Consider the following 25,650-nt stretch of genomic DNA (forward strand, 5'->3'; position numbering starts at 1 on the left):
CTAACAATTACACAATAATTACCTCCCCTGCTGCTCCTGCAGAGCGCCGTGGCTCGGCTGCCTCAGCCTCTGGAAGTGCTGCACAATTAGCCCCTAACCTCTGACACCATGTTTTCTCTGCACTGCCATGATGAGCCAAAACCACCTGCTGCAGGATCGGCTTCCTCCGACTTTGTGCTGCATGTATAGATGCTGTGTACATACACCGAACATACCCTGGATCAGTTTCTGTTTGTCTTAGAGTCCAGCTCTGTGAAGACATGATCAGCACCACTTTGGAAAAGAAGAGCGGAGAACGAACCACATTCACTGAAGTGGGAAATTGAAATTGTCACAACTTTATATTGAATTTGGAAACCGGCTGAAGCTGCTGTAACGGTGTGCACTGCAAAGGGAGAACAACAACAAACTACAGCAGGCGTTGGTGTCGGGGTGGTGGAGGAGTGACGTTAGTGTTAGAGGAAAACATGAGAGTTGTTTATTCAGTCACATAAATCATCAAGCCTTCATTTCCACAGGAAATATCATAACCAGAAAAGAAAGCGAGGCTTTTATAGAAACACATAAATGTGGATTTAGCCATTACACGTCATAATGATGAGTTAAAGCAAAGGAGTTGTCTGCTTCCACTTTAATGTGATTTTATCTGACTACATATAATTACAGTATTAATAAAAACATTTCAAGAGATCCCCAGCTGAGATCTGAAGGATCCAACGCAGCATCCAACTGTCACATTCTCCGTAACTTAACTGTCCAGTGAAGCCAATGTGAATCTAGGTCATGTGTTTTTCTTGGCTTGGACAAAAGGGAAAAATTGGCCGCCGTCAATCCTTCAACAATAACTTCTGGACTAGAAGAATGTGCAGTATTCCCATATGATGTCTGTGAAAAAGCCACAGTGGGCAAGGACGTTTTTGCTGTGTACAACATTGTGCAGAAAGCCTCATACTCCCCCGCTCCATTGTGAGCTTAATTATTTCACAGCTTTCACATTTGACAGTTTAAGTGCTGACACGGCAGAAATATAACCCAAGTCCATCAGCCGCAGTAGATAACCAAAGTATTCTTCCTGTCGGCCCGTGCAGAAAGCTGCTGAAGGCCAGAACTCTGTGTGACATTTTAAAAAAGGTGGAAAGTTCAGCTGTGGACTAAATACTTCACACTTTTAACTCACCTTATACCTGACCACACACAAACACACACGGAGGACATGCAAACACCCACACAAGCACACAGCGTAAGGACTTCTACATGCATCAGCCTCTCCTTTGTCTCTCTCAGCCTCTCGTCGTGCTGAAGAGCAGCGGATTGGACGGACAGCAAATAGCAGCAGTTCCTGTGCAGGTTGTGTAAGAGGGCACGCCCACCATGTGTCACCACAACACCTACAGACGAGGCCAGAGAGACGAGCAGTCTCCTCACGCCTCCGCTCAAGCAGTTACCTAAACATGAGGGAGATCACCCCATCCACCTGCCCCAGATATCATCAACAAAGATTATGTAATGCAGCAACTAACTAATGAAATCTGTCTGTGAAGATTCTCAGTCATGCAAGGTCAGAGGATCTGTTGAGGTTCGACTCGCTTAGTTCCTTTAAAGCGACTCGCCTCCTCAGCTCTTTAGTTCTTATGTTCGGTGACCTTCATGAGAGTCACACACAAACAAAAGCTGCACTTCACACTTCTGTATAAATGTTTGACACAGCGGGTTCAAGTCATCAACTTCCCCGTCTCAGTTTCTCTCACTGTGAAGAACCTTTCAAACTGTCGGGGGTCCCATCCCAGTCAGCTCAGTATGTCCTATCCCATCAGCACTGGCAGCAGACACAGAATACCAGGAGCACTGAAGCTCAAATCCCATCAGGAGGAAGAGAGGCAGTGTGGCACTCTGAGGAGTCAGCATGAGTTCACTACAAGTCGGCACCGCTGATTCTAATTCTGAGTTTGCTGAAATAAAGACGAGGTAAATTATGGGAAACTACTGTTTTCTCTCTGGAGGCTGACTGGCAGGTTGTCTGCACCACATACTGGGCTGCAGCAGTAGGATAATATATTCTTGGCACTGGCTGTCATATATACACATGCTGGTCTTCCAGCTGGCCATGAGGATCCTCTGTGGGCCACAGAGCTAGGACATCTGCTTTATTCCTCATTGATCCATAGAAAAAGCTTCACTGACCCAAAAAACTGCAGTTTGCATCATTCAAAACACCTGACACTTATGATACAGATTTATTTTCATGAGTACACATCCACACTGCAGCTACACACACACACACACACTGACCTGCATCTCCTTGTCTCCGTATTTAGACGGGTGCTTGCTGCCCTGGCTCTTCCTGCGCAGTTTCTTCAGCTCTGCCTGGCACTTCTCCAAACTCTCCCCTTTGCTCTTGTGCTCCATCTGGTACTTCTTCAGCGCCGCCTGAGGGGGGCAGCACACAGTCAGCAGGGGCCACAACGGTGCTCCAACGTTTCAGCATCTGCTCACGATGTTCTGCTCTGACATGCATTTCTCAGTCAGCTTCTGTCTCACTGCCTGACTGCTGCAGAATGAGGACTGGAGACGTGAAGGACGCTACTGTGGGATTATTCAGCTGTTTCCTGTTTTTATCTAGAGCAGTCCAACAGTTACTGTGCCAACAAGTACTGTACAACAGCTGTTTACAGCCTCAGAGCTTCAGCTCATTGCTAAACTGTGCAGTCCAAGAATTTACTGTCCTGGTTCACTGTCACTTCTTTCATAACGTCATGTTCAGGTGCCCGACACCAAACAGCAGACAGATGCAGGTAGAGACTGACTGACGTGTATTTAGCAGCTAAAGAGTTAAAAGAGAGCAGATACTGGACTTTTAGATTTGCAGGTGGCTGGAAACAACTTGTTTTTGCTTTGAACAGGGGTCACAGGAACGCACTGGGTGACAGGCAGGTCACACATATTAGTGGGAGAGTGTGTGACAAATGCAACTTAAGAAAAATATGCAAATCAAACTCATTAACTGGCTCGAGAGCTGATTTACATTTGAATTTAATTTTTGACTGTAACGATCAGAGCGACATTCATCCGAGAGCCTTCCAGACACGCTCGCACATCCCTCGCCTCAAATGATGAAATGTTTTCGGGAGAGATTCCAAACTACTGATCACTATAAATGAATCTGTCCATTTCATTTTTTTGTGCAAAACAACTCATTTTCACAGAATGAGTCATAATTCACAGGGCAGGGAAGTAATTTATGGAACTTGGTGCAGTGGTTTGGATGAAAGCCGGCGGGAAATTAAGGAGAGAGTGTGCGTTTCGTCTCTGGCCAACGATTTTATGAGAACATGGTTCATACTGTGTTCCCCATAACTCCCTGGACAGAGCGAGGTGACACAGTGAAGTGACGTTTTATTGGAGCACATGGCCGGTCAGGTACGGCGTTACATAACAAGGCAGAGTCAGAGACAGAGCTTCTGTAGCTGAATAATAAATTCATTGATTGGTGCCTGCAGAGAGCAGATGAACTCCACAACAACCTATAATATATGAACAACAACCAAAGGTATTATCGCTTACATGTTGGCAAATAATCACAGATTCATGTTCCTTTTAGTTCTGCTTTGGTCTCCATGAGCTCCTGAGAAAAATATCTGGTTCTTGAGCTGCTAGAGGTTTCCTCAGCTAGTCTCTAAACTCTGCCGTGCACGTAGTATACATGCGTTCATCTGACCTTGTTTTCTGAGAATGGTATAACAGTATATGTGCTGTAAGACTGAAACAATGAGTCTGCAGAGCTGCAGAGTCGGGGAATAATTCGGGAATCTCACGTTCAGGTAGCGTGCGTCCAACTCGACCTTCTTCTCCAGCTCTGTGAGCAGCTCGTTGTGGAAGGACTTCAGCTGAAAGACACACAGGAAAACAGAAACAATGCAACGACCGCAAAACCAACCAAACCTCAGGCAGCTATATGCACAACCACAAACAGGAATGTATCGCTGCAGTGCAACAATGACTTGAAGGGATGTATTCGTGGTGCCATCGGAAACGTCACGCCCAAAGGATTAGGAAAGGGTGTCTGGTATGTGAGTGCATGCCACAGTTTGCTGTCTCTGTGCATGTATAGTATGTACAGTATGCTGTGTGTGTGTAAACAGCGAGCAAGTGAACCACAGGGGAAATATCTTGAATGCATATTTGTATTTAAAACCTCACAGAAGCCATGTGTTGTCACACTGTTTGACCTCTCATCACCTCTGTTTCCCTCTTATCATCTATGTGAGGAGACACTATATTTTCTTAAACTATATCAGCAGGATATTCACTGAAAAAGCAGGAACTCAGCTCAGTTTCGATTGCGAGGAACGCCGAGTTCATTGCCTTGAAATGTTTGTGATGAGCGAGGTCTGAGCGGCGTTACAAAGGTTCTAATAAAAACATCACTGTTGCTTTCATTCTCAAACTCTGTGGATGAAAGAGAAGCATCTGCTCGTTGCCTAATTTGTAATGTGAAAAACCATCTTTGAATCTTTGACATCCATTAGCCAAAAGGATGTGATGACCTTTATGAAACGCTTTGCATAAAGATTAAAGCCAGACCACTCTTCACTGCTTCTCTCCATCAACTTAACGTTCCCTGCTAATGTTGCCACAATTGGCCAATTTACTGTTTGAAAGATTGAAATAAAGATATTTTGGGGGATGAATTGAGAAATGCTTTCAGCGTGTAATGACTGTAATTTACATATCACGAGATCAGTAAACAAAGCACGTCTAAGTGAAGCTGCAGAAAACAGACAACGCACATTAAGAGAGTCTCCTGCCGAGTATTAAATATCAAAATATATATTGTGATGTGGAGACTCAAAACCAACCAACTGGGCCACAATCTGTCTGCTTCCCAACTCGTGGCTTAAGAAGTGCTGATTTTAGCAACACCGCCGCCACCATCACCACATGCTCACCATCTCTTCAAGCTGGATCTGGATCTGTCTGTGCACTTCAGCCATCTGAAAGAGCACCTCCCCTGCAGAGAGAAGACAAAGAACAGAAAGACAATAAACAAAGAGAGGGAGGGGGGAGAGAGAGAGAGAGAGGGAGAGTGATATTAAATCTTTCCAATGTCTGTGAGAGCTACATACATCGTGCAGAACAAGACCATGCAGCCACACAGAACAGATGAGAGACAGGTATATGGTGTCGAGGGAGGTGGAGGATAAATGGACAAGATGAGACAAAGCAGATGAAACTCATAACGGTGACTAAATCAAAAGAACATTACAGACATATACAGCACAGACAGAATGAAAAAAATAAAAAAAAATCAAAGAGTAAATCAAGAAATCTGTTGAATGTTTTAAAAACTGAAACCAAGATTTCCAAATCGCCAAGAGCTTACAACACTACTGCTTTTATCTGTGCACTAAGACATATGCTGCACTACAACAGAACAGGGGGAAACACAAAAAAGCAGAACCCAGAAAAAAGTCAAAAGCTAACGAAGTCAAAGGAAAACACAAAAAATAATTAAAGGATGATTCATGCAGCCAGGGAGGTGCGTGTCGTTTTAAAAAGATACCTACATGCTGCCTCTTCTGAATATGCAATGCATTGTAAAAAAAGGAACAAAAAAAAGATCTAGTTTGAGCAAAGAACGGAGGGATAGAGACCTGGAGAGACAGAGACAGATCAAACTACCCCGAGAAAAATGAGACACACGACAGGTTTTCACACAGAAAAACACTCAAGACAGGCAGTTAATCAAACCCGCAACTCGTTTACACGCCGTCTGCAGAAAACACTGCGCTGATCTATGAGAGCAGGAGCCAATACTGGATTTCTGGGGTCACGCTGAGATTTGAAAATACAAAACAGCCAAAAATTAAATCAACAATAGTTTCTTTTTCTTTTGACAAAGATCTCACAAATTTAAGTATTACCATAACATAGATACTAGTTTTGACTCCAGATCAATTATTTTATAACTAAATTCATGAAAAATGTTTGTTTACATCCTGTCAGGTAAATTGGTAAATGTTCCAATATCTCAAAAATCCAGTATCATGGTGCTCTAGACTCACACAATGAACTTTACTGTCAAAGTAACAGTAAACATAACTGAACTTAGCAATTAATAAAACAAATGAAACTTAATATTTACATCACTTTATGTAAGAACATTAAAAATGCATCTTAAACATACTATGTGTCATTCATTTCTGCAATATTCTTATATCTACCAACAGAAATACTAACACAGTATACGCATCAGGCTCCACTGTTGATGCAGAATAAATGTATAAATTGGCAAATAGACCTTGATAAAAAATTCGACAGCTGCACCACGAAGCACCGAGAGGAAATTTATTCTAAATGACTCCACTAATATGCATTAATGGCACTCATCTGCCTCCTGCATAATGCATGCTGACATCTGATAATGTATGAAGGCGCGCTCAGCAAGGTGCATGGGTGTCGGGGGACCTGTGGACACTGGACAGGCAGAGACGGGGGGACACTGAACAGGATTAATGGGCTTAATGAAGTGCTGTGGTCATGCAGAGGAGACTTAGTTGGAGAAGAAGGGCTTTAAGAAAGGTTGGAGCAGGAGGTGGAGGGCAAAGTAAGTATATTTACTCCACTACATTTATCTGATGGTTGAAGTTTGTTCACAGATTTATTCACTGCTGCGACCTTTGCTTCTGTCCTTTTCTATACTTCTAATCCTTCGATTGCAATTTCACTTCCCCTTCTTCTCCACCTTCAGCACGCTCTTACTTTGGACTTTTAAGTCCATTTTACTGCCACTAAATTCAACCTGACGTACGTCTTCCACCGCTGGAGTGTGAGATCGTCCTGACTGACCACAGGTGTCACGGAGTCAAACACAATGCAACAGCACCCCGCTTTATAGCCACCCATCTGCTTATGAAAATGCAGTGACAGCTATAACGCTGTGGAAGTGTTTGACTGCCGCAGGACGGGGCATTAGGAGCAGCGAGGCAGATAAATGCACCGGCGTGTGCTTCCAAACTCTCCTTTGATTCTTGGAGGGCGCCCAACACACACTCCATCCCATCCATTAATAAACAGCCAGCGGCCATCGACAGGCTACGGCAACTGGGCTGAACTCAAGCACCTCGAACACACACACACACACACACACACACACACACACACACACAATTACACAGATGTTGATCTCAGCCAGGGGCCATCAGAAAACAACACTTTATATAAACACATTCACTCAGGGTGTCAGCTTACAGATAAGTGATTATTTGGTTTTAATTGTGCCTGAAGTCAAACGTGAACGCTTTCTAACCCGACTGTGCACGAGCGATGCTAAAGTGGAACCTACCACAGACCGAGCCGCCGAGTCGGAAGTGAGAATATGTTACAATAACACAAGATTAACTGGATTAAACTAGATTAACATGAACAACAACAACCGGATTTAATTGTGTCGTACATCTGAAAGCAGACCTATGCTCAAACAAACACACACACACACACAGGACACAACCCTTGTGCATCAAAGTCTTTGTAATCTTACACGCTGTACACTCCCTCTATAGATCAGTTACAGTACAGACGAGTCCTGCTCTGCCAGTATGCAGCCGCTCAGCTGGGAGTGAAATATAGCTGCAGGATTAACTGTACATCACAGCATGCTTCCATACAAAGGAGCCCTGCTCATTACTTCTGAGATATAAAGATGTGAACAGACGTGTTATTCTTCATCCTCCTCCTCCTCTGGCAGGTCAAGGTTCAGCCCTGTGAGAGCTTTAGTGCCTCTAAACTTCACACTTAAGTAGAGGAGATGGCCGATCAGAGGTCATGGTTCAAATCATTCTGTAAGAGAAACTGCAGCACACAGCCAACAAGTCTCAGAGTGAAGGTCTGCATCAGTGCGTCCTGAGAAAACGACTGTCATTGCCTGGAAGTTCCCCAGATTCCTGGATGTTCTTGTTTCATTGCACCCATCTAATCCAAAAACCCTCTCCACCTTGTGTTGTGAAACACTGGACCTCCACCCGCCAGAACTAAGCAGCTTATTGGTAATCAGAGCAGATCACAACATCTGAGGCTTATTACTCAGAACGCACGGGTCCAGATCAATAAAAGAATTCATGAAGACGACTGAAGTCTTTTTCTCTCCTGGTCTGACATTCATGGGGGTCCTTGCTAATTCATCCGAGTCTCTGCAAATGGAAACAGGATTTCCTTTTGACCATTTCATCTGGCAAACCAGCAAAAACCGAATCACACATTATTGTTCGTCTAATACTCAGATCAACTGTTAAGTCTCAGATTCAGATTCGGAGGTTTACTGCACACGTAAGCACTTTAAAACACAGCTCAAAGAATTAAACTGTGCATCAACGCCAGGAAACCAAACTGGGGTAAAGTTCACTCACAAACACACACCTCAGATATCAAGCAACAAGTGTTGAGTGTGTATGTGTGTGTACGTGTATGGCATGTGTATGTGGAGTAGCTGTGACTGCAGGGCCCATCAGTCAGCGTGGCCAAGCCAAGGGCAGCGCTCACATCTGGCTTTATCACCGCGGATACTTTCCACGTGACTCCTGGGCACAACAGAGGCCGAGAGAGTGAGAGAGCGCCACAGTTAATGGCCATATGGAGGAAGGTGTTTTATGTAGCCAGCGTCTCTGCAGGGACTGTATTACCGGAGCCTGAAAGCAAACACAAGCAACTCTAATCCCCAGAAAGCTGCAGAGGAGGGAGAACAAGGTGCTGCAGGGAGATTTGTCATCCTGAAAGCTGCATGATTGACACCGTTATTGTGTGCTCGTCTGAGTCTTTAATTCCTCCAAAACATCCGTGCACACACACACACGAAACAATTTACATTTACATCTACTTGACAGAGTCAAGTGAGTGACAAGTTTTGTTGCAGCAACAAGACAACTTAACATTTTGTGCATCTGCAGTCCAGCACTGAAGAAAGTAATCTGTAATCCTGCGACAGTAATATACAGGCTCAGATGTTTAAACTACAGCGTCATGTACGAGGTTATAAATTACAATAACAGCACAATTCATGTCATGACATAACAGAGCTCTGTTTGATCTCTTCACTTCGAAAAGAAAAATGAATCCTTTTAAAAAAAAGGAAGATCGATAGCAATGACTAGCTATACATAATCATTACAGGGTGGCTGATGGGCCGCAAAATGGAGACCGATCATCCGAGGCAGCAGACGCAAGCTGGAAGCGAGGGATGGAGAGAACGGAGGGCACGACGGGGAAAGACAGATGAAATGTGATCGCGTTTCATGTTTTGACACATGTGGACCTCAGCTGGTCAATATGATCCCCAGCGGCTCCTCTAACTCGTCGTTTCTGGCCTCTAATTGGGTCCTACAGTGGGAAAACAGAAAGTAAAGATTTTCTAAAAACGGTTTTCTTAAAGTGATCCATCACCTGGTCCATGCCTGTCTCTATGGAGTTGGCACAGGCTGTAAAGAGGACTGCAGACCTACGAATGTTATCACTTGTGATGAATGTGTTTGATACTTCATACTAAAGCGTGTTCCCTCTTTAATTTTTATAAACAAGAAGATGAGGGGAAAATAACGGCACTAAAAACCTAAAAAACGGTTTCACAGTCCGTCTTTTCCTGCCCGTTTCCTCTCAGTTTGGTCTGGCTACATCAGTATGTATGTTTGGCAGCATATTTAATTCTGCAGTGCCTCAGATCAGAGCGCGTACTTCACATTATTATCAGCATCATTAAGTCACCATTTGGCAGAAACCCCACATCAAGGACGATGCGACACCTCAAGGACATTAGATAGAGTCTAACGCGTTATTAAAGCCGCATCAACACCGTAATACGTTCATTTGCTCAATCAAACACTGCACAATCCCCCCGACCTCTGGTTTATAACTGGCACTCAGAAAGACGTGCAGCTTACTGTTGACAAGATGAATGTGACACTTCAGACAGAAACAAGAAACAGAGGCAGGAGACAGGTGGTGTGGGATGTAGTGATGAAGGACGGGTGGGGTGATCAAAGTGTGGGTACTCGGGCTCTGTTGATTTGACCAGAGTCTGTCTGAAGGCGGCTAATGAGCCGGGAACACATCGCCCTCTGTCTCCCCTTCCTCTTTATTCTGTATCTCACCCTTCATTGTGTTTCTTCATCTTCCTCTGCGTCCTCCCTCACTTCCCCAGGTGCCTTGAGGACAAGGACTTTGTAAAAGGGTAGAAACAGAAAAGGAACTGCTGAACTGGTCCAGTGGACTGTTCTGATGACGGACAAGGGATCGCTAAGTTTCCCTTCTGAGTTTGGTCACTTGGGTTTTGGTAATTAAATAGTACGTTGACCCTGGATGGAAATTAAAATACATAACAGGTCGGGGAAAACTGATGTTCACTGCAGGAAGGGGTGAGTACTAAAATGCCTGTTAATAAACCCTAGCAAGACCCTCACATGCCCTAATGCCCCACTACAGGGGCACTTAGGGAAACAGAAGGGGAACCGGTTGGCACACCTGTCCCCATAATTGACCAAAGAACTCCTCTGGTTGGCACAACTGCAGTTCTTGGTGGCTCTAACACCCTTCAGTGGCCAAAGTTACCCCATGATCGGAGCGTCTGCCCCTGTAGTTTATGAAACTGGTGCCGCTTTCTTCATTTTGATTATTTCCATTTGCAGATTAACTCCTCACCTGCCCGTCTGCTCAGCACAAACATCCCTTCAGCCAAACGTCACCTGTCCAAACGTCCCAGTGATGACCTCATCAACTCAACACAAACAAACACTAAGCTTGCACAGGAAGAAGGTGAACACACACACACACACACACACACACACACACGACACTCCATCCATCCATTTTAACATCTTCAGTCATCCTGTACTGTGACAGCACGTCAGCGTTATGTAACTCAGTTAAGTCTAAACTCCAGTTGGCCTGACTTTGTTCACATACTTGTCATCAGCCGATGATTCAAAATGCCACAGTCAGTCTTTTTCGGGTTGGACACGAGCAGAAACCGCCCCCTGTAGGATAACGTGCGTGGGCGTTCAGAACAGTTCCATTGTGAGATGGTGCGATGACAAGGCAGGGGTAACGGAGGAAAAAAGAAAAACGCTTTGAAGGAGTGCACTCGCTACAGTTTCTCTCCACGCGGAGTGAATTCAGATTGGGGTTGAAGCTCAGGGGAAATTCAGCCTGTGCTGGCTCGGAGAAACGAGGGTCACGGTAAGGTCAGCGCGATTTCTCTCAAACCGTACAGCATGAGGTCTCAAGCAGGGGGACAACAAGAGTGGATACTGTGGAAGTAAGAGATGGTCTCTGGTCTCTTCATGAGTCTTCCAGGAGCAAGCACTCATATCTGCTGCAGCATGAGCATTTATTTAAAACACTTCTCTCACACATGAAGAATAATTATGTGAGAGACAAATTATGCGGTAAAATCCACTGATGAATATTGAACCACAGGAAGGAACTTTTGTATTTTTGACCCACCAGAATCACATCCTGCCCCCCCGCTGTGACCTAATCTGTGATTTTACTGCTCGTGTCTGAGTTTGTAAAAGCCTAACACAACACAACAGTATGTCTGTTGAAGTGGAGGAGTACGCCTTGAAGGCCAACACACTCTTTACAGTGTTCCACATGAATTAATTAACCACGGGGTAATTGTTTCCTAGACCTCAAATTTGACCGTGTGAATTAACCTTAGATGGATGTTATGCTAAAGCCTGTGCAGCCCCTGGCAATGAGAACGATGAGGAGATTTAATTAATATATAATATTAATATATTATGTTATGCTCATGATCATGCCTAGCACGAAATATCTAGTTTTTAGGTCGCCTCTTCCACGATTCTGGTTTATTTTACAATGTCAGTTTTCTCCTCAGCCTTATCGGCTTCCTTAAAACAGGCAGTCAGACACTGCTCGTGCTAAAATGGAGCAGCAAGAAATTCAACTTGTTCTGTCGTCAGTGAACGAAGCATTCGGGCGTAGAAGGAACGAGACACGAGTCAGTGCACAGAGGACTCGAGTAGAAATCATCCTGAAATTAGCAGAACTATGTAAACTGAACCGAGGTCAGATTTTGAACTGGTACTGTTCTAGGAAAGTAATCCTTCATAAAGGTTCTGACATATTCATAGCTCGCTCTTATTACTGGTCTGAATCTGAATTGTCTCTTTCCTGGTCAGATAAATGTTTAATCAAATACACTATAAATCTCTCCAGTGTCTCATTTTTCCTTCATGCACAGAGGAATGAATGAGCACACACACAGATTACATAAAGCAAAGCTTGTGCTTCTCTGAGGTTTGTGCCAGAGCACAGACCTGAGCGAGTACCACCTCTGCCTACATTTGCATTTGAATGGCAGAGCCCTTACATGGTCAGAGAAAGGAACCGGAACTGCAGGAGCTTCCTATCTTTTTTTTTCCTCACAACCATGTCCATATTTAGTCTACGGAAGAAAGACGGCGGTGTTTTCACCGTGCTGACATCACCGACGAGCCTTTTTTGGGCTGCGGAACAAGCATCGTACTCCATCTCTCCTCCTCCTCCTTCGAAGCAGCTGTAGTCGAGGCGTTTCATCTATTTTTAGAGCTGTGTGCAGAGTTGGCGTGTTCTCCCAGGGCTGCCTGAGCTCCCACATCAATGCGGGGGCGTTCGCAGACACACACAGAGCGCTATAGTGAAAGAGGAGAGAGGACGAGTGGGACGACGCTCCGCGCTGCAGTCGTGGAGTATCTTCACACGGGGAGTCATGCAGCAGAGCAGTTGTTCAAACTCTGACAGCATTGTGTAAGTTAAGAATAACTGAATGAAACAGAGTGAGGCATCACTTCCTCTTCCTGTGCCGAGCTGTCACTGTCCCCATGAGGAGATGTGAGTCCGTTTATTCCGGGCTACAGAAGTGGATAATTATCATGCAATGCTTTTTTGTCCTCATTACACCGCCTGTGCTGACATGTGAGGGTGTACCCCGTGTGTGTGTACAGTATAAAGTGTATCTGTGTGTGTGTGTGTGTGTGTGTGTGTGTGTGTGTGTGTAGGCTGCTGAAATCTACCATTAAATTGTTCTTCTGCCTCTTCTGCCTCTGCCGCTGTTTCTAAAGTGACACGTCGGATTACCGAAGTGTTCCGGTGAAAATTACAAGCTGCTGTCACACAAAAAGCTTTTTTTTTCCAGAACATCTGCATGTAATAACTCCTCTTTCATCCTGGTACATCAACCAACACAAAGTGTGGACCAGCAAACATTAGACTGGTGTTTGATTTGTGTTTTGAACAAGGACAGAAAAAGCATCTGCAACATCCATCCATCCATCAGGAGCCTCAACAAGCCTCTACATGATGACGCTGATCTTTATTTATTGGATAATATTCAGGAGTATTTTCCTTTATGTATAATCAGAGTTTATGTTTTTATAATCCACAGAGGGAGGGAGCTATGAACTACAGTAGCCCAGAATGGACAAACCAAGCGAGCCTCACAGCCGCCGTAGGTTCTCTAACATGTTTGTTGAAGGAGTGTGAGGCATCCTGAAACACACCTGTCACCTCATCACACCTGTTATTAAACAGCAGGTGGATGAACCTGTTTGTGCCTCACGTACCGCCACACCTACACCCACCCATGTTGCTGCAGGTAAAACTGCACGCAATGACAATCTACTGACTCCGTCACATGGAGGAGGACGATACTTCGGTCTTCAGCCTTCATAACTCAACTATCCAGCTGCTGTACAGTAAAGGCCTTATGACACGACGTTAAGTAATCTATAAAGGATTAAACGCTCATGATAAAACATTTACAACAGATTTAATTGCTTGTCTAACTGAAGTGATATTAATACAGCCGAATGCTTCTCCACCCGACATGATATTCTTCACTTTCTCCATCAAGCTCAATTTCTCAAACTCGGCTCGGAGTCTTCTCCTCGTTTCACCCAGAGTCCTCTGCTCATGTGCTGATGCCGTTAGCTGCTGTTCATCTTAATACTCTGATTAATTACACTGTTTCAGAGAATACAGTCACACACACACACACCTGTGGCTCTATGGTCTTAGCTCTGGTCACAGTTAGAGACGTGTGCAGCTGTAAAGATGCATATAACTTCATATACATATTTATGAGCATACTCAAAACAAATCCCTGAATTAATGTGACAGGTTTTATGTAAATCACATTATATCCAACCTGAAGTTATTATTTAAGAATCCCCTCAAACTCATGCCGTCCTCTAATAATTTACCGGAGCCACGAGGCTCAACACGACTAATGGAATATGCTAAAGCGTCGTCAGTCTGCGCTGATACGTGGAGACGGCATCAATCCATCCTGCTCAGCCTAGTCTGTCATTTCACTGGAGGCGGAGGGAGGTTCTGCTGAGTCATGGTTAGGCTGTCAGGAAAATAAATGTAAAATAAAAAAAAAAGGGAACACAGAACAGGCAACCCCAACACACATGCAAACAAAAGATTCATGAAGACAGAAAACATGAACAGCAGTGGGATGTACAGATGGATGATGGGATATTTAGTCATGAACTCAAACATTTTGTTTGTATAAAAGCAGAAATACACACATGTTGTACTTCACCACACATTTGAATTCATGAATAGAAAGTTTGTCTTGATTATTGCCATAAAACACAGAGTGGTATTTACTTTACATATTAAACTCTGTCTTTCTAATAACTGAACCTTTAAGTTGAATCACAGGTTTGTTGAAGCTGCAGGATTGTAGCAGGAAGCAGATGAAAAAACGTCCTTAAAGCAGTCGGAACGAGATCACTGAGCGGATTATGGCGTTGAAGCTGAATGGAGGGACAGTAATGAGCTTTTCACAATTCAAAAACTTAAAGTGGGCACACAAGCTCAACTGAGAACTTACTCAAAGCGACACGGGGAGAAAAAATGAAATGATGAAGCGAGGAAGGAAGGAGCGAGGAAGCACCCAGAAGGTCTCCCTATGAATAATGAATGCTGCTTTTATATCCTCCTCTCTGCCTCGGATATTCCTGTCTCACCATCCTTCCTCTCCTGTGCTGCCTCGGTCCACGCCTGCTAACTTAAGTCACATTAAGGAACGAAGAGGCTGCGGTGATGCGGGGCTAACGCAGACCCGTCACGCTGCCCGGCATGTGACCGGGTCTAAAACGATTACATACAGGCCTGTCTGATTCACATACGTGTTTTTACCTCTGTGTCTGCTAGAAATGAGACTTCAGTTCCCACCACTAAAAGTTTGTCCATAATGAGCAGAACCAGAGCTGATCCAACACACTGAGTAAGAGCTGAGCGAGCAGGAAGACTTCTCATTACCTTTGTCAATATATCGAGGGTTTATTATGAACAGAGAACATTTCACCTCGTCATTGTGCTTTGGTGAATATCAAATTTGTGGTTTTATTATTTGCTCACAGTGGTGCGATATAAAAACAACTGGAGCTGAATGTGAGGGAAACAAGAGATGAACCACACGGGCGTGCAGAATTAATTCTTCTCAAATTAGAATGTGTTTGATTTTATGAATCGGGGGTGATAACACGTCAACTAAGCTCCAGATTTTTTTTAGGATTGACACAGTCCTTAAGCACAGAATTACTGGAAACATAGGCGCCTGTGTGTGTGTGTGTGTGTGTGTGTGTGTGTGTGTGTGTGTCCAGTTTCAGGTTGGTCATCAGCTGCTTCTGCTCATCAGCACGAGCCACCCCATTCACCATCCCCTCCACCCCCACCAGGGGCGCTACAGCCACTACGAGGACTCACCAAGATCCTTAGAGCCTTGACTTTCGCTGGCCATCTCGCCCATCCGCACCAGAGCGTCGAAGTAGCCCTTTGCAGCGTATGTGACACCTGGAAACATGGAAGCATTGGGCATCAGATCAAGGGTGCGGAGTTGAAATGATGTCTTCTTCAGCTCTGCAACCTACAGCCTACAGCCACCCCCAGAGAGAGGTAAGGTTGGGCATGGGAAATAAAGAGCGACAGGCGGAAATGGAGACCAGGCAGGAAAAGAAAAAGCTCTATGGGAGCGACTACAGGAAACAGAGACAAAGCTAGAGAGACGAATCTCAAGCACCACCAGTTAAAGAAAGGAAGCAAACTACTCGGAGTAAACCTTTAAGGATTAGTTTACCCAAATTACAGCTCGCCTTTGAAACAGCTTGAATAACCTCTGCCATCACGAGGATCTGATGAGTTTTGGTTGGTGAAATATAGAAACTGATAACTTCAAAAAGGCCAACAGATCGTTTTATTCATAAAGCACCAAATCATAACAGAAGTTATCTCATGACACTTTCCATACAGAGCAGATCTAGACCACGCTCTTTATAATATTACCTCTGTTTGTTTGCAAAAAGCAACATGTCGCTGACTTCACAGCTAACATTACACCCGAGTTATTTCCCTGAGGGCCGTTGTCTGGTTAATATGCTCCCTGTAAGCTGCTGTCTGCACTCAGTAGTCAGTGAGACAATGAGATAAGACTCGGAAAGTCCAGTTTGAGGAACAGACTCATGAGTGTGAAGTCTTTTCAGACACCAAACACTGCAAGGCTGTTACATAAGAAGTGTGGAAGGTTAGCGCGGCTGCAAACATTTTCAGACAATGAGGGTCTGTTGTCTGTCTGAACATACACCGAGCTATCCATGAGGAGAATCTTAACTGTAATGATCTGATATCAGGTCTAACTGATGAAATCAGCAGAATAGTTCTGAATACAGAATAAGAAATGAATCTTGACACTGACGAGAAGATGTGGATCTAGTCGGACAAACCCCAAACCGAGTGACATTAAAGTTTGTGATTGGAAAATATCTTCTGTTGTAATTTGGATGAACTCGATCCTTAAAATCCTGAACAACACGATCTTAACAACTGCCGACGAAAGAAATGTGAACAGCAATGATGTCAAAGCACTGTGCGATCCTAGTGATGTATGTCAGCCGTGAGTCTCTGCGGTGCATCGTCACAGAGACGCTGGCTGAGCCCTAACGGTGACTCAGGCCTTAACAACTGGGACAAGATGGCCTGAAGCAGCAGTGACGGTGAATTAAAGCAGGTCAGGAGTCAGCCACACAGGATGACAGAGGACGCACGTCCAGTCGGAGATACATATGGATGAGGGCTGAGTTCAGGCTTTGAACTGCCAGAGGACGCTCATGCAGAGAGAAATGACAAGTATTCACATCTCCACATGGAAAACAATGTAAATCTATTCTGAGTCTTGGTGATGTGGGTCCACAGAGACGCCGAGTGAAGCTCACCGCTATGCAAGTCATTGTTCTGAACATGAAGACGGCGTCTGGCTGCTCGGGCTTCATTTCATTTCTCCAATGAGACGACCTCTGAAATAACTCGCCCTGCGTTCACTTCTTTATCAAAGCTGAGATGAAAACACAGCGCTGCAATCCTGCGGCGGTAAGCTACGACAGGGAGACACGAGCTTTTCCTAAACCTGGCCTGAGTTAAGCCTAAGTGGGTTAGAAGAGTGTGAGAGAGCGAGGCTAAGGCGGCTGGGTGAGCACGGCTAATTTAAATCGGTGTCCAGGGGTGATGGGGGGCAGGTGAGGCAGGTGTAGTGCGACGTGATGCTTTGCACGTCTGTCAGCTGAAAAGTGACAGAGTGAAGAAGAGGGAGGGTGTAGAGAGGATCCAAACACTGACATGAAGCCAACACAGAGCGGTGTATGAAACACACGAGAGAGGTTTAAATCAGCTGATTGCTGACGTGCACTCCATCTTCCTGAAATCAAACCTCCACGAGGTCGATCAAATCCCGTGTCCCAGTTAGTGCGACCTGCAGGTCGAGACATCTCGCTTCAGACTGGGCTAAAAGATTTTTGTTGACTGTGTTTGCTGTGAAGTTAGGACAGAACAAAAAAACTGAAGAAGTGATTGGCAGATTATCATTTAAGTTACATAATAATTAAGCTCTCGCTCTGTGCTGAAACTAACCCGGTTTTAACCCAGACTAAGATGCCGTCTGACCTTCAGACTACTGAATCAATGCTTCCTTCCACACATGAAGCCTCTCCCAGGTAAGATGTTCTCTCTGCCCTGGAATATTTCACAGTCTTGCAGCTCCTGTTTGTGCAAGAACGAGTCCTGACTACACACTCACAGCCACAAACAGTCAAAACAACAGCTGCATGTAACGTGTAGACATCTAAAAACATTCAGAACCACATCCTGAACCACTTCCCACATGCGGCCGGTCAAGCCCAAACGCTTTTAGACTCAAACAAACAAGCAGCTTCCTCCCTCCATCATGCAGGTTTCTTCACAGCCGCCCCACTTCTACTTAAGGAACCGGAGGCTGCTCCGGCATTTTTCCTGTGACAATAGATGCTCGCAGGGTGCACCGCTCTGCTCTAAACCCTGCCTCTGTGCCGCTGCCTGGCATTGATGAAGTGTAATCCCCACTCAGGGAGTCGCAGGGTTATTTTTAGCCTGATCTATCAGACTGGAGTGAGGCCTCCTTTATTGGTCTTGTGGGCTGCAGAGTCTTCCCTGCATTTCCCCTCCAAACACAAGAAGGAGAGCCCTGCTCAGTACTGTGTGCCCAGCATGCCGAGCACAGCTCCGATCCCGATAACCTCCTCACTGCAGAGTGACGTCAAAGAGCTTTTCTTATCAATAAATGAGCTGCACATGCTCGGAGGCTCGTCTTATCTGACCACGCGTGCATGACCACGCTGAGAGTGTCTGGAAGTATGAAATATTTTAAATCAATGCTCACTGCATGGTTCTAATCAAAGTCCATGAAACATTGATGAGCTGCTGGACGGTCTTCAGGTCTCTGAAGAAGGCGAGCTCTATTTGTGACACGTTTCTTTTTAAAGTCCCTTTCTCCTGAATATTTATCTTCCTCTCTCTGTCCTGGATACCGGCTCGGTCTGCTCTCGTTTCCTCTGCCCCATGGGGGGGCACCGTTATTCTCACGATTGCTCCTGTTCCACTTCCCATTGGCTCATGCTCCACTTAGCTCCCCTCCCCAAGACATTTCCAGTGCTTTCATCTTTAACCTTGATCCACTGCTGCATGCACACCTCGGTCTGTCTCACACACACACACATGACCACACAAACACACCTGTGCAAGCCACAAAAAGCAATGACAAAAGAGGTACAGCAGAGGCAGACAGGTAAGATCAACAGAGACGTGTGGACGTGGACATCACTGCAGAGGATATCGACCTCTGATGAGCAAATCTTTAACGTTAACGAGATCTTCATGATCACTAGATGTTCAACAAGCGTCTCTGCAGGGGGACAATGCTGCTGTCACTGTTGGGACAGAAAAAGTTTAAGGAGGGGACTCGATGAAGACAACAACTCTGTGTCGTCATCACAACACACCTTTGCTTGAGATAAATTAAGAGGATACAAAAGCAGCGCCCTCTGCCTGGACTACTGGACAGACAGGAGGAATGAAAGGAGGACGAAGACAGAAGGAAAACAAGAGACGGACGGTGTACTCACTGGTCAGCGCCTTCTCGTAGCTTTTTCCCATGGCGATGAAGTTCCGCAAGCAGGGATTGAACTGCTCCATGATGGACTGGAAAAGGAAGGAAACGGCACGTATGGTTAGAAAGAAGAAACAAACACTGACATGAGCAGCACTCTTTACTGGGGCATGAACACACACACACACACCACACACACACACACCACACACACACACACCACACACACACACCACACACACACACACACACACACACAGCTGAGCAAACCATGAGGAAGAGGAGTGCAGCAGGGATTCATTTCAAGCTCATGGCGAGGACTGAAGGGATGAAGTACGGGGAAAAAGAACGAGGACGAGAAAGTGTGTGTGTGTGTGTGTGTGTGTGTGTGTGTGTGTGTGTGGACTGGGGGGGCGCTGTTTCATCACCTCCCCTGCTGTCTTGATTAAAATAAAACCTGGATTTGGCGGCAGACTCCCTCGGCTCAGCAGCAGAGCTGGACACGTCTCCGTCCCTCCGACAGTCACTGAACTCTGCCACGCTGCTCCTGATAATTGCTTTTTTTGTGTGTTTTTTTAAAGGGCGGTTCAACTCAAATAATTCGACCAGTAAACACTTTCTCACTTCTCTGGTTGCATCTGCTCATGGTGTCATTAAATCTCTCAAAAACACGACGAATTGAACTGAACTCTCTTCACGGCAGAAGAGATGCAGCTCGTCTTTATTTAGACAACAGACTCTTCATTTGGCACCATAGCAACACCCGGTAAGGTCAGAACATGCAGCTGCACTAAATGAAGTCAGAACTTGCTGATCAAGGTAGATGAATTTCAAACTAGGTCATCCATTTGTGAGAGAAATCATCTGCTGCTCCAGCTGCTAAATGCTTCATTATGTTCTCCGGGTAGTTCTTGCTGTAAACGTCGGCCTGTGGGAGTGAACCAGGACAGTAAAGTTGAGATCTGCAACCCAAACAATGAGCTGGAGTCCGCCCAGCGCTCCATAGAGTGATGGGAACCGCAGGGTCGTCACTACAAGCCAACACATACACACAAACACACACGGTTAACACAATAACCTGTATGATCTGAGTCTCTTCCTTTCGTGACAGATGAGCGAGTATCGGTCAGCAAACCTGCAGTGGAGTGTATTCACAACAGCAGAGCGCTGACCTCGTTAAGGAAAAGTCAAGAAGAAATGTCTAATGAGTTTTGCTGTGACTCAACCTCCCCCTCAGTCCAAGCTGCCCTTTCACTTCTGCTGCATCTCCGGCAAAACCCAGCAATTTAAAAAGCTCTCCGACTTTCTTTTCAGGCTTTGAAATGGCACAAAGGATGGAAGGACAGAGGGAGAGGAGAGTCCTCCGTCTGAGCGGGAGGCTGAGGAGGATCAAGACAGAAGAAGAGAGGAGTTTATCACTCGAGCAGCCTCTGAATAAAATCCTGATCTGCTCACGCTGGCTTTGAAAACTGAGGAATGTTGCTGCTACATTAATGGATTCCATTGGAGTCACACAAACGCTTCAACGCATTAGTCCGAAGTCACGCCTCCTGATGCATGGAAGTCTACGGAGGCAGAAGGTCCGAAATTAAAATCACCATAGCTCACGGAAACTTAAATTAAAAATCTAGGCTTTCATACCAAAATACTCTGATGTAGATAAGTCATATTTTCATATAATAATTTAATATCTAAGAAACTTTCAGCTGCCAGATGCAATTCTGTTTTTAAATTCAGAAACAAAATATAAAGAATATATCGTGTATAAGGAAGGTTATGCATTAACATTATGTTGGGAAACAAGTTAGATAATTTAAGACTCCGCACAATAAAGCTGATTGACAAATCATTTTAGCATCTTAATGCTTTAATAAAAACCTTCACTCATACTTAACGAGATATATCAAATTCAACATGTTTGTAACAGTAAGATTATATAAAACCTGTAAAATGTTCTTCACTTTGTGGCATGACTTTGCCTCTTCAGTATAAAAGGCAGCAAGGGTTTGAGGTTGCAGTAAAGTAAAGATATTACAGCCTGGAAGGAGGAGAAGAGCATGAGGAGAGAACAGGAGCATGAGGAGAGAACAGGAGCATGAGGCGAGAACAGGAGCATGAGGAGAGAACAGGAGCATGAGGCGAGAGGAGAGCAGGGTATGTTTTATGTTTTAGGCTGACAGACATTTTTGTGGCTGCTCGCTACGAGAGGCGCCTGCTAATGGCCGCCAGCCGACGTACAACAGTCACCTTGGTACACAAACTTCACCGAGACTAGAAGTAGGGCAGGACGACACAGGGGTGCAAGAAAAACAGGCCGAGTGCTCGGTGAAGGAACAGCTTCGAGGCGCTCAAATGAGGTGAAAAGAAAGCTCAGTCCAGGCCGTGAGAAGAAGTGGGACATGGATTAAAAGTGAGATGATGATAAACACGTGAAAAGTGGAAACTGATTTCGATGTATGTGAGGCTCCGTGGATTTGGGGGGGGAAGGTTTTTCTAACGTTGCTCCAACGTCTGATGTCACAATCACACAAACAAACATGAATAAAAAAGAAAAGAGGTCAGTGGTGTTTCATTGCATCGGAGGACAAACAAACCTATTTATACCTCAATTCCCTCTTGCCCCGTTACGTAAGTCGTCGGCTGCTCAACAAACCAAGTCAGTGGAAGTGCTCCAGCAGCAGTAATCACTGCCGCTTGGCAGGAGGAAACCACGATCAACAAAAGAATAAATATAGAAGATGGAGAGCCGCCCAGTTCCCATGTCTAAATCAACAGATTTACAAAGAGAGGACTCGTGTTTGTCAGTGTGTTCTGACTGACGAGGTGAGTTATGTAATCGGACAGGTTCAGCCTCATGCATCGCATTCTCTCACTGCATCAGAGCGGCTGTTAAAATACTGTCAGCGTTCAACATGTAGTTACTGACACGTGCACAAACAGACGAAGATTTACACGGGTCAGAGGAAGTGCACACAGCGTACAGAAAGTATACGAGAAGCGTCGTGCAGAAGAATTTAATATAATGTGCCAACTATGTTTCCATTAGTATATAATCACCTGAAAATAAGAATCATGTCTTCGTTACCTTGACACTAACAGATGCCACAGGTCACAGTGATGCAAGCGCTTTGCAAACAGCAATTTAGCTGCTAGAGGTCCAAAAATCCGACACACTGAAGCTTTAACAATGACTTCATGGAAAATCTGAACATTTCTGAAATACTCTTTCTTGCAGAGAATTATAGCAAGAAGAGTAGAAGCGCTCTCATGTCATACGTGCGTTAAATACTGAATGCATGAAGCATGACGCTTCAGCATAAAGAGTTAGTCTGACTCTGCTGCAGCTCATAAAATAACATATCCAGTTTAACGTGCACACAAACAGACATGGAAAAATGACAATTTGTGCTGGCTGTTTGTGTTACATGGTGAGCTGTAATTGGCCAACAACAGAGCTGCATCCCACTACAGAAGACATGTCCTGCAAGCAAATGAATGTGCAATGTGTCCCACACACACACACACACCATGTTACAGCTGTGAAGAACATTCAGAGCATCAATGCTGAAACATGCTGCACCTGTCAGTCATCATCAGCGCTGCACTGGTGATTCAGAAGTTTTCCCTTCGTCACAACATGCTCATACGGTTCAGGCGACAGTTTAATAGGATCATTAACTTGGCCGGTCCTGGTTTAATCCACACTCGATCAGTTTGTTCCTTCAGCAGCACAGACGGAGGCTGATTAGCATTCCACTGAATGAAAGGCCGTATTTGAGCGCACAGGGAATGAGCAGGATTACACGGCAAACACTGCTTTTGTGTGCTTCGGTCATGGGTTTTAATTGACTCACTAATCACCTCCCCAAACAATGCACACACTGTCCTATCACGTTGCAGTGTTCGGGAAATGCACTCGTGAACGTGCTTCATCTCTGATCGACACTGCTGAGCATTATCTGGAAGCCGGCGTGATAACAAACGATACGTTATGTTCAGCTTTCATCTCCATGAAGATCCTGACTGATTCTACACTGTTACAGCTACAGTGTCACCGATGCAGCTTCTCATTGAACGTCCTGGCTCCCTGACAGGCGGAGCTCATCACTGAACACTTTCAAACCTACCATGAAGTGTTATTATATTAATTCTCACAAAGAAAATAAAAACTCTCTTCCTCTCACCGAGCGATGTTTCGGCTGGTCGGCGAGGCAGATGTTCACCCTGGAAGTGTCCTAGTGTGACAAATGTGTGCGCTTGTGTGTACAAGAATACCTGGAATAAAATGAATTGTGTGTTGTGTGTGTGTGTGTGTGTGTGTGTGGCTGCCATGTAGCATCAGTTTCTGCAGCAGAGACGAGGATTTGGACTGTGGCTGTTTCGTGTTTTTCTTTTCTGGGTTTATTCTTCAGCGTTTTGTCTCTGGAAGTATTTTGTGACACAAAGTATTCTCTCTTATCGCATCAGACCTGACAGGGAGCGCACAGAGGCTTTATGCTGACCACTGATTACAGTTTTTTACAGAACGAAATTTAGACTTTCAGCAAATGTCACGTTGCTTCTGACTGAGCAATGATTATTCTGACCACAGCAGGTTCATTGGATGATCTTCTCAGCATTGTTAAAATCTGCTGAAGTGATGCTACTGTAGCTGGAAGCAGAACTCGTGTGCAGCAGGCCTGAACACGCTCGGCCGTGACGATACTGGATCTCGTTTACAATCAGATATGTTGGTGCAGACTGTGATCACTGAGTACATCTGTTGTCTGACAGACATCGGCCCCATTGATTCAAAGAAATAAATAAAAAGCTGCCTTTGTGGATTCAAAACATCTTTATCCTGAGAAAATGATCCTGTGGACTGTTTCTGCACTCTCTCGTCTTCCTTGCGTTTTGAGGATCAACACGTTGGTTTCACATTACACTCAGTAATCAAAGACACCAGAGATATTTCACTCTAAGTGCCACCGTGCCTATAAAATATGGCTAATGCGAGGATGGAAAGGTAGCAGCCAGCCCTCAACATGAAGGTTAATAGATCCATCAGAGCAACATGGCAGCACATGGACGTCATGTCTCATGACAGATGAGTGATGTGGACCAGAGCCAAAGGTTACACAAGCTATTAATAATGGGACATTTCTCTGTAGGGTTATGACGACTTAAATCAACGGCCCAGTGACAGGTATTAATAACTACACAGAAACAGCCAGACTAATAACTAAAGGCATCAAAAGAACAATATGAATTCACAGTATAGTGCGCCGACCTGAGCAGACCTGAGATCCAGTACTTATTTCCCACACAGGTAAGACACACTCACAACTAAACACTTCAAAAAGGAAAGAAAGCAGCTTTAAGAACAGTCTGTGTGTGTGTGTGTGTGTGTGTGTGTGTGTGTGTGTGTGTGCGTGTGTGTGTGTGTGTGTGTTGGCGGCAGGAGACGAGTGTGTGGGGTGAGTCAGAGCCTACACAAACAGCAGCAGGTTCATATCATGTTGGGGCGTAAATTACTGTAAAGCCGAGCCAACCATGTGGCACCATTAGAACCTGCTGCGCCGCTCGCTGCCAAACACATTAACCAGCGAGAAGAGACCTGGCAACCCGGCTCGGAGGGAGGGACAGACCAGGTGGAGACAAAGAGGGGACCAGATTTTTTTAAATAAGCGAGTGGAAGCAAAGAGCTTCAGGCGACGGATTCAGATTTCTATTAGAAGAATGAACCCTGAAGGTTTCTCCCAACAACATCATTTTTAAAATGTGTGTGTACGGTGTGTTTGAATGTCAGATAATACACTCACAGGTCTGTTTTCAATGTCAAACTAACACACACTGACATGTAATCAAAAGGGAACCAGTCCTTGTTTTTTAATATTTAGAGTTTGCCTTCACGTTCAGTCATTCAGCAGACGCTTCCATCCAAAGCGAAGGGAACAATCAAACAGTCGAGGTTTAGTGCGACACTGTTGCTCAGCACATTCCAGCCTGGGAGATCCATCTCTGCCTGAAAGCAACAGTATGCAACTCTTCTACTTTAAAATAACTTCACCGTTCATCGTGTTGATGCTACGCTGACGGGTAATCAGGTGAACGGCGTCTCTGTCTAAAGACACACCACCAAGGAGTTCACTGATTCTGATGAAACCGAGCTTCGACTCTGAACTCTGTGACTTAAGAAA

At 44.9% G+C, this 25,650-nt stretch overlaps 1 protein-coding gene across 5 annotated transcripts in view; it reads right to left on the reverse strand.

The window, feature by feature from the left end:
• baiap2b (BAR/IMD domain containing adaptor protein 2b) overlaps positions 1 to 25,650 on the reverse strand; it is a 53,589-nt gene that overhangs the window by 19,496 nt on the left and 8,443 nt on the right. For 2 of the 5 annotated variants that reach the window (XM_019277756.2, XM_019277755.2), the window contains exons 2-7: positions 19,488 to 19,563; positions 15,769 to 15,855; positions 5,565 to 5,576; positions 4,947 to 5,008; positions 3,813 to 3,884; positions 2,290 to 2,427 (exon numbers count right to left, since the gene is read on the reverse strand). In XM_019277756.2, the coding sequence (XP_019133301.1) occupies positions 2,290 to 2,427; positions 3,813 to 3,884; positions 4,947 to 5,008; positions 5,565 to 5,576; positions 15,769 to 15,855; positions 19,488 to 19,563 (447 nt within the window). The remainder of the gene's footprint in view (positions 1 to 2,289; positions 2,428 to 3,812; positions 3,885 to 4,946; positions 5,009 to 5,564; positions 5,577 to 15,768; positions 15,856 to 19,487; positions 19,564 to 25,650) is intronic. The other 3 variants (XM_019277758.2, XM_019277757.2, XM_019277759.2) reach the window with 3 other exon arrangements.

This window comes from Larimichthys crocea, chromosome XVI, assembly GCF_000972845.2.
Source record: "Larimichthys crocea isolate SSNF chromosome XVI, L_crocea_2.0, whole genome shotgun sequence".
Lineage (NCBI taxonomy): Eukaryota > Metazoa > Chordata > Actinopteri > Sciaenidae > Larimichthys > Larimichthys crocea.